Below are 14,205 nucleotides of genomic sequence, written 5' to 3'. Positions count from 1 at the left end.
CAAGGCTGAAGTAATGCAGAAGTCACATTTCAGTATACAAGTAGTCAAAAGGTGTCACACTTTAATACTACTTAAAATACACTGGATTAGATAAAGGTCGAAACCAGTCTGGGTAGTGGTCCTTCTCATAATGCATGACATTATACGTCTTTAAGCATATATGCTTTGCAGTCATTAGCTTCTAGATACGAGTTGCCCAGTCGTGATGTTACTTCAGGCACAAACTTTGTTTGCTTACACTTGAATAAATGATTAAACCAAGAATATAATTTCTTGGCATCATTAATTTACAGTATAACCAAGTGGAAAAACTTCCAACATCTGTCTCTAATGCAGAGTATTATGCAGAGTATTTCAGTAATAAAGTGTGACACCTTTTGACTACTTGTATATGGAAATATGACTTCTGCATTACTTGAGCCTTGGTATCACTTTTGGGTCTGGCTTCCACTCATGAGACTTCAATAAAGGTCGAAACCGCTCTGGGTAGTGACCGCTCCCATAATGCATTGCATTATACATGTCTGTAAGTATGTAAGTATATGTGGTTTGCATCATGGGATACTAAGGGAAGTGATGTGAAGTTATTAGCATCTATATACGAGTTGCCCAGTCCTGAAGTTACTTCAAGGGCAAATTCCATTTGCTTACACTTGGATAAAGGATTAAACAAAGAATATAATTTCTTGGCATCTTTAATTTACCATATACAACCTGTTGATACCTATCAGGTCCAATCTCCAATCCAACGCACTAATCTGCTATCCGACTCTATCTGTTCAAATTTAGCTACTCATATGGTAATCTATCGAAAGCCTTTGCAAAATCTAAATATTCTACTGTATATGCAGCAGTATTCGTCACCTTGTTATAATAAGTAAGCAGATTGATAAAACATGATCTTCATTTAGCAAACCTATGCTGTCCATTAAATAGAATTCTACTGCTGTCTACCCAGTTCTGAGTCCTTGTCCTTTCTAGTTTCTCGAACACCTTGGCTACAACTAGACAAGCAGATTGGCCTATAATTTGAAGTCTTAAACTTATCACTCCTTTATGAAGTAGAACAATTTTGCCATCTTTCCATTCCTTTGGGACCTGTGCTAATCTAAGACTCGTTGAAAATGCATGTTAAAACTGTTGTTAACTGCCTGGAACATTCCTTCATGACACGCGGTGATATATACCATCAAGACCCATGGCCTTTCTGACATCAAGTTTACTCAACTCCTCATATACTTCCTGCCCACTCAATGGTTCCTATCCCTTCCTACTGCTCTCAAGTTCTGCTTTATGTTACAATCACAGGGATACTCTACTATATCCTCCTCAGTGTTTATCACTCTCCCATAATCGTTATTCCTTCTACTGGCCACGTATCGAAAAAACTCCCAAGGATTTCAAGGATTTGTTTTAGCGTCATTTGCTAACTGCTGCACATACTGCACTTTTGTTACCTTTACTGAGTCACCTTCCTTGCTTGCTCTTTGTACTTCTCATGTAACTGATTATCTCCATTCATCTTGTGCCGCCTCCACAATATCTTTTTCTTCCAGATTGCATGCTCCACCTCTTCAGTCATCCAGTTTACACCTACCTTATTTAATATCCTGACATTTGGAATACACTTAATCATTGCCTCTGCCAGATAATTACCAAGTAGAGACAAAGCAGCATTTATTTCCTTCCCATGTAATTCCTCATTAAATGATATCGCTGCCAGCTGCCTCCTGAGTTTGCCATAATCACTTGTCTTATATTTCCACATATAATTCTTTCTCACAAAAGTCCTGGTATGGCTGGTATGGCTGGCCACCACCCAAGTGATAACTTCATGGCCACACTTTCACCAACTGGAGGATGATGTGACACTTCATTTACAATATCTTCTGAGAGATACTCAAATCCAAGACCCTCGATCCAAGTGTGGCCTCTGTTACGTACTGCTTAAAATAATTATCCCTTAAAATCTCAAGAAATTCATTCTCTTTGGATCCTGATTTTCTCCACCTCCACTTCACACTATACTGCTTCAGAACCACTCTCAGTATTTGCTCTTGGCATCTCCACCCTAGATTATCAAAACTCCTGTGCCATCGCCAATAACACCCCTCCTAACTTTCTGCTTTGTCTGTCTTCTCGAAAGACTAGATATTGCTCCATCTCTATTCCACTCAGAATATCATCGTCACTTAACCATGTCTCTCTTATACCAACAATTTGAGGTGATTAAATATCAACACTACAACTTCATTCCCCTTGTTTTCAATACTTCTAGCATTTGTAAACATACACACTAGCCTATTTCTGTTTCTTTCTATAACAAGTCCCACAAACCCCAATTCTTGGACATGACCTTTCTACACTCTCCCCTATCCATTCCATTTCACCAACTATTTAGCCCACAGTTGGTGAAAGTGGTCAAGTGGTCATTCTCTACTGACGTGGGAAGTGGATAAGTATCTGGATGTCCCATTCAGAAAAAGCTACATGCTAAAATTCAAAGCAGGAAATTATGATCATCTGAGGCGAATGGTCTATCCCATGGTATCGGTTGATAGATGGGAAAGAATTCGGCAGTGCATGAGAAACATTAAAAATACTTAAATGATGTAGTGTTAGAATATATCCCTAAATGTAGTGCATAAAGTTTGAAGAATAAATAGAGTAGAAGTAAAATTAATGTGCATTCTTATTAAGTAAGAGATTCTAAAGAAAAAGATGATGTGGAAGGAAAACAGTGTGCATAAATAAAATGCCTGTCATGAAAGTTACAAGGCGCAGGCTAGAAGAGAATTGCAAATATTGCAAGGAAAGCTAAGCCTGAATATGAAATGAAACTCTCTCTTCAAGCAAAATAATTCTATCATTATGCTACAAGTAAATGAAAGACCGAATGTGAAAGAATAACTCGATTGACAGATGGTATGCAGGTGGCAAATGCAGAGATAATCGTTCATCGAATTAATGCCCATTTTGCCAGAAGCTATCATGCTGGTGTATGCAGCATACAGCTCAGTGCTATATCTACACTGGAAAAGAAAGTGGATGAAGACGTGTATGAGGAGGAGGTGCCACACTTGCATAAATTGAGTAAGAAGTAGGCAATGGGGATGTGATGAGATATCAGGATGGATACTAAAACAATATTCAGGTGATCTGGCTGTGCCTTTGACATGGTCGTATAATTTGGGTTTCAGGACAGGGAAGATTCCGTATGATCGGCAAGAGTGCATGATAATTCCATTGCACAAGTGTGGTCCACGGACTAATGTGTCTAGCTATTGGCATATTATTATCTCAGTAGTGGTGGTGATTAACATTTTGGAAAAGTTTGTTGCTTGCATACAAAATTGGGTTCCTAGATAATCTATACTTTGCAATGAACAGCATGAGAACTAAGAGGTCATGTTTAGTAAATTGATCACATTTTATAATAATGTCTTCGAAGAAAGGAAATGGATATACCATGATACCTTTGGAAGCTGTTCAGGCTTTTGACAGGACACAGCATGGAAGGGTGTTGCCTACGTTGCTTGGATAAGAGATTGCTGAATGGCTGGCTGACCGACAGATGTCAAAAGGTGGTTTGTATCAGAGGACACAAGAGTATAAGTCTACAAGATTTAAGGTGACAGTGGTGTACCCCAGGGATCAGCCCTTGGTCCGTTGTTTCAATCTTTTCATTAAAGACATTAGGCGGGATTTGTCAAAAGACAGCTGACTGCTGATGCTGAAAAAAATAGGCGAGGTAATCAGGCATATTCGAATGACATGAACTTGCAGAATAATTTGAATAGGCATGCGTTATGGAAGTATGAAAATGCCCATCAGTTCAATGACAGAAAATATAACGTTATTCACCTGGATCGGATGAGATTATACAGTTGCGTATTATATTGGTGAGATTGTGCTAGAAGACGCAGATAGTAAGTTGGAGTTCAGACACCATTATTTCAAATGCAACCAAGAGGATAAATTCAATGCTAAAACGAACATTAAATATGTAAGGAAAAGAAAATCATTGCGAGGCCCTGATATGACCTCAACTGTACTACTGTGCGCAGAGCCCGTTTCCGAGATAATGAATATAAATTGGAAAAGGACGAAATGAGAGTGCAGAAGATGATACTGGAACTATGGAATGCGGATTATGAAGACATATTGAGAACTTGGAAGACTCTAGGAAGCACGCTGAGTCAAGATGGTCGTTCCAAAACCGACATTAAATACCGAATTGCTAAGGCAACTGTGGCCCTACAAAAGTTAAAATCATTGTGGAGAGATAACAGAATAGCAATCACAACCAGACTAAGACTAATTGACATTTTGGTGAATTTTATCCTCTTGTATGGTTGTGAGGCCTGGCCTTTATTGAGGGAAGATGAGAGGAGACTCCTGTCTTTTGAAATGAAAACTTACAGAAGACTCTTGGGAATTCCTATACTGCTCACGAAACCAATTCATCCGTTTCGGAAAATGTTCGGAAACGGATGAATTTAATAGACGAGAAAAAAAAAAGGAAAATATTCTGACAGTCATCAGAAGAAAACATATGAAATGTATCGGACATGTGGAGAAGGCTAAAGGCATTCCAAAGCAAACACTAGACGGAATCGTTCCGGGATCAAGGGTTAGGGGCCGACCTCGATTAAAATGGACTGGCAACATAAAAAAATGGACAAATTTCCCCATTTCTCAACTGACATCAAGAACAAGAGACCGAGATGATTGGAGGAGGATAACAAAGAACATCATCTACCAGCCATGAATGACCCAACGGTCCATTTAGGACTATGGAAGAGAAGAAGAAGAAGAATTGAGAACTTGTAAACAGCAAGTAGCAGAAAACAAATGAAAGAGAGGTGATATGATAGAGACCTTCAAACTTCTGAATGTGTCATATAGGATACCTGTAAATGCAATTTTTCATTTTATGGAGGATGGGGTGAGGACAAGAGAGCATCCATGAAAGTTGAGAATGAATGCAGTCAAGAAAGGGGATGAGAGCAATATTTTTCTCTCATAGAGCAGTGCGTAATTGGAATGGTGTACCTTTGGAGGTGGCGAGTGCAGGTAGGGTGAATGAACTCAAGAAAAGGTTAGGCAGCTGGTATGGGTGAAATGTGTCCTACCTCAATGAGTGCATGACTCCTTTGAGAGCTCTGGTAATAATAATAATAATAATAATAATAATAATAATTTTTTTTTTTTATAGTTTATTATCTCTCAAATAATTACATGAATATACTAATATTTAGGCAACAATGCATCTTTTTCTTGCAAAATGGTTCAGTAAGAATTATAATTACTCTTAATATCATTATCATTTGCAGAATTTCTCATTGACACAAGAGTAAAAAGTGTGTATTATTACCATTAATAATAATCATGATAATCGTGTTTATTATTAATGACTCACAAGTTAAACAATATTACTTATGTTGCAGTTCACATAATAATAATTTTTTTAAATTTAAATTGTAAATTAAATATATAATTTTAAACTTAAATATATAACTGAAGTATTACTATCACATTTTCTGTTTACTACTAGAATTCATTACAGAATGTTAAGTGAATAATGTTAGATAAATACTACTACTGGGATGTAACTCAACTGCACCCTCGAAACTTTGTAATTAGCTTATCTGAGGGTGATACTGGTTATATATACATATATTTGTTATTGATTTGGTTGCTGTGTTGGAAGTAGGCAGATCTTTGGGAGGTCAAATGAATGATCTGAAAGGTCGGATCAAAGTGAAATTGCCGATATATACTGTGTTATTGCATCTGTCTTGATGGTTCACGTTCCTTTTTTATTGCAGGCTTCTTTTTGAACTATTTAGGAGGCTTTTTTCTTCACAGTGGCAGCCTTTCTATGTCTTCTGTGCTTTTAATTTGTATCGGCTTTGAAGTTTGTGACTTCCTTATGAATATCTTGGCATCTCTGGTCCACAAAAATTGGTAATTTTTTCCATTTTTGCTTTTCGTGTTTGGTACAACAGATTCTGGTTGAATGGTGTTAAATATTCGGATAGGAAGATTGGTGTATTGTCTTGCTGTACGTTCAAGTCCTTGGCAACTGGTTTTTTCTGCCTGCTGGCTTTTATGAGATTGTCTCTTGTGGACTTGCTCTTAAGACGAATTATGACTGGGGCAGGTCATGAGAAGCCTTGGTTTTTGCTCTTCCTAGGAATCCGATTTACGGTCTGAATGTCTTTAAGCTGTAGGGGGATATCAATTACATGGCCTAATTTTAAAATCACGTCTCTGAGGTTTTCTGTAGGTGCAGTTTCAGGAAGACCGTTTATGACAAGATCTTTTTCATGTTGTTGCTGATTTAAACGTTCGTACTGTAGTTTTAGAGAATGAAGTTCTTGACGGAGTTCGGATGTCTCTTTCATCAAATTGTATTGCCTGTCTTTTAGTGCGTTAATGCTCATTTTAATGTCTTTTACCATTTGCAACACTTCTATAACTGCTAAATTATTATGTTTTACCAAATCTTCATATTCGCTAGATTTTTTTGTTATTTGTTCGTTCTGTTTCTTAAAGAGTTCTTGCACAAGATCTACTAAGCTGGCTTTTATAGTCACCAGACCGTTTTCTATTAGTATACTTAAAGAGTTTAAATTATAGGACTCACCTGCGTTTTTTTGTCTGTTCAGTTCGTCATCTGATTTCGCCTCCGGTATAATCGGCTGCATCGTAGGTGGTTGCCTTACATGCGTTTCTTTGTTCCTCATGCAGATTACACACTTCCATTCCTCACGTGTTACATCGGGCTCATATTTATGTTGCCCGGTTGTTTCTGAAAAGCCGGCACATTTTAAGTGTAGAATCCTACTGCATTTCGTACAAGTTATATTATTTCCGTTGGACGATAACTCCTCCAGGCATTTGATACACTTCATGACTCACCTTTCTTCCCTTAGGCGGTGAGGCGTGATTATAAAGATGGCGACGTCCTTTGTTCTTCGCTGGTTGTTGACCACGGTCCTCTCTGTTCCCTTTTCAACACTTCAAAATTTGATTTCTTCTTAGACGATCTCGTTGAATTTTATGTCACTGTCTTCGGCGTGATGAGTAGGGTTTCTTGGGAGCACTTTCAACTTAAAACAGGAGTTGGAACCACTTTAAAACTATAAAAAACTGGAGCAGCGATATCACCGTGCGACCGTTCGCATGCCTACACAGCGCCCTCTGTTGTATAATAATAATAATAATAATAATAATAATAATAATAATAATAAGTTTTTGAAGTGATAAATCCAGTATGAGAGAGGATATGAAGTTGGAAAAAGCGAGACTAATAGTTGTGAGTTTCGATTATTGGAGTAACTATGAAATATCAAGAAGTGAAAACAGATTAAAGTTGGTTAGAACGAAAATATCTAGTTGTAAATATCTCGCCAACTTATGAATGTTCATGAAGCTTATCCTGAATCTTAAGTAGTGCAATCTTGGATGCTGATGTGAAAAGGTGAGATGAAATGGCAAATAATGTGATATTGCAATGTTAAGCTCGACGAACAACAACAAAAAAGAAAAAAAGACGGCTATTTTAGTAAGGTGTCTCTCTCATTGTTTTTCAGTTAGCATCAGAGCAAATGAAAATCAGAATAACGAAGTCGAACTGCATCTTCAAGCAAGAGAGAACATAAATTCATAGTCCATACCAACACAGATCAGCACATACATACATACATACAGTGGCGGATTAAGGATAGTTGTGGCCACTTGCCAAATTATATTTGGGAGCTCCCAAAAAAATAATAATAATAAAAATAAATAAAAGTTAGGTGGCAAATAAATGAAATTTTGTACTTTTGAATATTTTGAACTTCTGGATTTTTCTGCCTGTTAAAGGATAATAAATAATAAAACTTTTTATTTAAAAAAAATTATCAGTTTTTTTACAATTTTACAAAGTTTTTTTTTCACTTGTACTACACTCAAATAATGAAAACACGAAAAGTCACACTAAAAAGTGATTTTTGAAACAAATATCTCACTCTTAGACGATTCAATAACAAATGAAGTTAAGGAGCAACCAGGCGAAACTTCCTATCTCGGCAATGCAATCAGTTTTCGTAACCGCGAAGCTGTCAACAGCGCCGTATGCCGACATTGGTATTGCGGCATTATTTAAAGCGTAGATAGTGCACGCTGTTCAAAATTCGAATTAAAAAGTAATAATTGTTTTGAAAAAATTTTCGCTTCAAATAATCAATATTTTTATGATGTTTACTGAAAACATTAATCTATTTTAAAACACTATAGGAAAATGTCTTGACTTGGGAACCCCTAAAGCTTGAAGCCCCTATGCACGTGCCTCATAGATAATCCGCCACTGCATACATACACAACGAAAGATCGTTTTATCTGCTATAAAACTCAGTTCTTTGTAACTAGCCCGACTCAAAGTTAAATGATTATTATAAATCACTTTAGAGCCGTTTACATCATTATACTGTTAAAATAGTGATTTAATTTTCAGTTGTCATTATTTCTAAACCGATTAGTCAAAGTTCTTAGGAATAAGCAATTTATTATTTTAATTATTATTATTTTTAAATATTATAAACGTTTACAGTCTTTATTTTACATGCTTACCTCTACAGGAAAAGAAAGCGAAATTATGGTAAGTGCTGTCGGTACATTTTGTACTCCACATTCAATCGAAATCGTCTTTCTGACGGGCCAATTCTGTTTGAAAAGTGATGCTAAACAAAAACCTAATGTTAAACCAATAAAGGGTAGACTCAAAATTATGGCATATAATTTTCCAGGTATTCCCACAAACATATTTGGGAATACTATCGTTTGTAGCACGATGCAGGCAAGTAACAACATCAGAGCTATATATCCTCCTATCTAAAATAAGGAAAGAAAAATAAAGCATAAGAAACTAATAATTAAAACAAACATCTTTCGTCTCAATTCTTAATGGACCAAAATTTTACAAACGTAGTAAATAATTGGCATATATTCTGTACGTAATAAAAGCTATATAATACTGAATATCGTATACCTAAGTATGCGCATATTCGAAAAAAAGAAATAATAAATAAAATAAAAACTTGGCATTACAAACACATCACAAAAAAAAAAAAAAATCGATGTCACAATCTCAGGATAGTGTAAATGGAATTTAGTGCAAGATGCCATCTTCTACAAATCTAAAGGAGGTTTGATTGATCGATTTTTTGTTTTGAATTACTGCCGAAGGAATTAAGGGTACGTGACTACCAGTGTACCTTGTCTGTAAATTGCATGTGTTCTTTTGGTGTTTTCTGGGAAGGAAAGCTCTGCCACCTCCGTATGTGGTTCGAACAGGATAAAACTTTAAAAGACCAGTGCGGGTAGTAGAAGAGAATACTCCTTTGGTTTTTGACCTTACAATGACCTTTCTTTGATTACCATTTGCAGTGTCCCTCGTAAAGACATGAGATTCTTATGACCTTGTCGGCTTGGGATGTTATTGTAGAAAGTTGTGGCATTGCTTACGTGCGTTCGTGATTAATTGTCAAGAAAATTTCTTCATGAAATTAGATAACCATATTCGGAAAATAAGCATGCAAAGGCCATCTGTAAAACTAAATTTATGAATGATGTGAAATGTGAATGTTGATTTGAAAAATCAAGAGCCTCCTGCGTAACTCGACTAAAGGGCCTCACTTAGAAAGAATTGGATTATAATCCACTCTGTGATGCAAGAAGTATTATTAACAATTTTTCAACTGATGTTAAGTTATCTGACCATAGACGTACGTGGAAGTGCGTTTCCAAAGAATACGGGAATTTTACTCCTTCAGTACTGATAAACCGAAAACGCAAGCAATTAATAGGCATCCAGTCAATGCATTGTATCAATACGTTTTAAAAGATGAAATAAGATGATTACTTTCTGCACAATAACAATATCCTACAAACAATTCGCGCCTACACTATGCGCCACTTTCTTGCAAAAGCAGGGGGAAAATCGCAATTCAAAGTTACAGCGCTGTTATCGAGTAGGGATGAACAACAGAAGTCCTTTCCAGAGTAAAGAGGATTACTTTACACGTAAAAGAAATAGCTGCGTGTTTCTGTTGTAAGACATGGATAGCTTATTAATAAATTACCATTTGCAGTATCCCTCGTATGCCGAATGCTATAGTTCACCCACCGTTTGTAGATCTCTCCTTGGCATTTTGCCAAGAATAGTCGATTCATGCTGAAGGGGAAAAAGAAATGAAGGATGTACGAATTGGTCGCCAACATGCGAAATCACGTGCTTCTTTGTCGCTGTACTAGTACTAGCTTGATTTTTGTTGTCGCTTTTTTTGCATTATTTTTTATTATTAATTTGTATGATGGATCCAGTACAGTCAACAAGTTCTGTTGTTAAACGTTTCAGTAGCTCTTGCAAAAGAATATTGAATAATGGGCTGACATTCTGGGAAAAAAGAATTGTCTCCTTGTTCCCCTTTCTCAAGTCATAAAACGTGCAAGTGCAATTGCGGGCGTATCGGGGTCGACTGTTAAAAGAATTCGTAGGGAATCAAAAGGTGAAGGTAAACCAAAATTTAAATCTCCTAAAAAAAAAACGCCAGAGTAAAGAAAACCATCGAAACCTTAACTTTGAATGATGTTGATGTACACGTTATAAGAACCATTCACAAATTTTACGTGGTCGAGAAAAGAGTGCCAACTGTTCCGAAATTGATTCCTGTGCTTAAAGAAAAAATTAATTTTCCTTGGAAAAGAGAAACTTTAAGGAAAATACTTCATGAAATCGGATTTTGTTTTAAAAAGTCCCAGAATAAAAGGATTGAGCGAAGTGACATTGTTTTATCTAGAACGTAGTATTTGAGAGCAATAAGACGTTTCAGGGAGGAGAAAAGACCGATTGTGTATCTCGATGAAACTTGGATTGATAGTCATTTAATTTATGGAAAATGTTGGCAGTCTAAAGAAGAATGTGGAGTGCTACAAACCGGAAATGCCTCGCGGCGCATAATAATTTTGTGTGCGGGTTGAGAAATGGATTTTTTTACCGAATTCAAACTTACTATACAAAGTCAGTTACCATAGGCAAATGAATTCTACGATCTTCGAAAAGTGGGCAGAAGAAAAACTAATTCCAAACCTTCCTAAAAATGCTGTTGTTATAATTGATAACGCTTCATATTCGATTCACTTTCATACTTCATATTCACTTCATATTCACTCTATTCGATTAAACGAAGTTCCAAATTGGTCTAATAAGAAGCAAGTTCTTATGGATTGGCTCTCTGCAAATAAGATTTCTCATTCCCCACATATGCGAAAAATTGAATTGCTTAATTTGGTCAAAAGAAACTCGCCCACAACTAAACTATTTAAATTCGACACGATGCTCAAAGAGCGTGGATTTCTAGCTTTGAGGCTACCACCATATCATTGCGATATTCATGCTATCGAGTATGTTTGGGCAGAAGTGAAAAGTTTCATTCGCCATCGCAACGTAACTGGGGATATTGACATGTCGAAACTTTTTAAGCTTTCAGAACAGACAATTGAAAGTATTACAGTTCAAAAGTGGGGAAAATATTGCTTTCATGTCACCTCATTGGAAAATATGTATTGGGACAGAGACGGAATTATCGAAGAATTATGCGAACCTTTGGTGATCAGTTTAAGTGAAAGTGATGGCGATTCAGACACCGATTCAGATGACTATGAAGATTAAAAGGATTTGATAATGGTAATTTTTTCCAACCTTTTTTGCATGGATTTGTTAAAAGAGTCACAACAAGTCATAAATAATTAATCGGTTTAGGACATTAAAGTGTCTCAGTTCTCTCAACTGTAAGTTTAGAATATCTAAGTTCATTTGGAAAAAATTATGTTTTTCTGTATAATTATTTTTATTTTATAGAAAACTTTCTTAAAAATAAACTTAGTTAAATTTTTGTTTTATGTTATACCTTTTTTAATGTTGTTAATACTCGACGTACATTTTTCCAATTGTTATACAAGCAAAATAGTTTCACTTTAAAAATTACAATGTTCGTAAAAGAAAAGCTAAATTTTCCGACCTGTAATAATAAACAAACACATCCCAGAAGACAGATTGATTACCCTATTATCGGAATGGATTCTCCTTTTTCTGACATGCGCAGAAGTGTCGAGGGACCTCTAATCGGTGGGCGAACTATAAGCGTCGGTATTTATTGTATAATGAAATATAATGTATAATGTACTAGTATAATGTTGTATAATGTTATTATTATTATTATTTGATATCTCGAGGGAGTCCAAAGACTCATCTAGGGAGTGTGCAAATAGCATCGAACGATTGGCCCCTTCCAACTACTAACTGCGCTCAAACTTAACAGAGCCATTAGTAGCAGAGGCTCTACCAATCAATCAACCTTTGCCGGCATTATTAAAAAATCTTATTACTGTGGTTACGTGTGTATGTTTAGTCAAAGCCTCGGTAACTCAGCTAATTTTGATGATGCTATTTGATTGCCAAAACCACGGTTCAAATCTCGTGTAGGACGCAAATAATCTTATCGGGATTTTTCAGTGGGAGGCGAGTTAGTTGCTCTCGATGAAAGCAAAGAATTTTTTTTTGGAAATTTCTTTTTTTTTCCCCTTTCATCCTGAAAACCCATCAGAAGAACATGCGCAATATACAGACTTAGAAGACTGCGGGAATAAGGATTAACCACCCAATTCTGTCAGATCACGGTTCTAACTGAGTACAGTGTAGATCTACTCGTAAACTAACAAATAGATGGATCTCGAATGCAGCTGAAAAATATGTTGGATAAAGGAAATTCTTCATTGAATTTTTTTTTTTTTCCATTTAACATAACAGAAATCTTGAAATGTGGATTTTCATGGACGGGAAATGAAGAGGAACCTATTCCAAATTTTGTTCTATTAAAAATAAATCACATTTTTTGTTTACATGAACATATAAATTCAAATAAAATAGATAATCAATATTTTAAATTAATTTATTAATTTTAATTACGTAATTTGTTTTTAATCAATCAATCAATTATTTTTAATCAAATAATTATTTTTAATTAATTAATTAGTTAATGCATTTTATTTATTATTTATTTATTAATTATTTTTATAATTGATTAATTAATTTTTAATTAATTAGTTATTTAATTAGTTATTTAAGTAATTTTATTAATTATTTATTTTTTTATAATTAATTAACTAATTAATTAATTAGGGGTACTTGATAATAATGAAAATATTATTATACGCGGATTATATTATAATACGCGGATATCTTAAGTTTGAGAAACACTTGGCAAACAGTGATTATCAGTGACTGCCTGAAACATTACATAGTAAGTCATACTTTACAGTTTGTTAAACCATTGAAATACGTTTCTCACTTTAAAAATGTCATTTCAGTGGTGACTCATTCTCTCATTATACGAACAGAAAAACTTTGTTAATCTGACTAATCACAAAGAGATGATTTTGGTTTATTCGCAGAGTGGTAATTTTTTGCCATGTCACATAGCATAGAAATGAATATGAATATATATATATATATATATATATATATATATATATATATTAGTGGGGGGACCCTGTCTCCCTACGGCGCCCAACCCCACGAGTTCCGGGCTGGTAAGCGTATGTCGGGAAGCCGGAGACAAAAAAACGAAACGTGACATAAAAGCGTTTCAATTTTCGGCTTATCTTTATATATATATATATATATATATATATATATATATATATAAAGATTGGAGTAGACGATTTTTTTAGAATACACACTACTCATCGCATACGATCTATGATTGAGCATCTGCAATGATCGCTAATTCATGATAATCTAGAAATAGAAGACATGACACAACATAAATAAAAAAATGAAATTAATTAGGAAAAGATTTTTGGAACATTTTCTGGTGTTTTTTCCTTTTTTTTTGGAGGACGCCAGAGACCCTTTGACCTCCCTTTGGTGCGCCACTGTATATATATATATATATATATATATATATATATATATATATATATATATATATATATATATATATATATATATATATATATATATATATATATATATATGATCATATATATATATGATCATATATATATATACATATATATATATATGATCCTGCACTACCCGTGGGATCAGTTAGACTTGCATCAATTGCAGGCGCAAACTTGACTTTTAGTCTG

General features: G+C 35.1%; 1 protein-coding gene across 1 annotated transcript in view; it reads right to left on the bottom strand.

Annotated features, from left to right (window-relative positions):
- LOC150094471 (sodium-dependent organic anion transporter-like) overlaps window positions 1-14,205 on the bottom strand; it is a 111,908-nt gene that overhangs the window by 17,664 nt on the left and 80,039 nt on the right. The window contains exon 4 of the mRNA XM_090412263.1: window positions 8,623-8,883. Within this exon, the coding sequence (XP_090268389.1) occupies window positions 8,623-8,883 (261 nt within the window). The remainder of the gene's footprint in view (window positions 1-8,622; window positions 8,884-14,205) is intronic.

Source organism: Typopeltis vanoorti, chromosome 22, assembly GCF_054136105.1.
Source record: "Typopeltis vanoorti isolate ZY-2024b chromosome 22, IOZ_Tvanoo_1.0, whole genome shotgun sequence".
Classification (NCBI taxonomy): Eukaryota; Metazoa; Arthropoda; class Arachnida; order Uropygi; family Thelyphonidae; genus Typopeltis; species Typopeltis vanoorti.
Note: the sequence above shows the minus strand (reverse complement) of the source record. Positions and strands in the feature narration are given on the sequence as shown.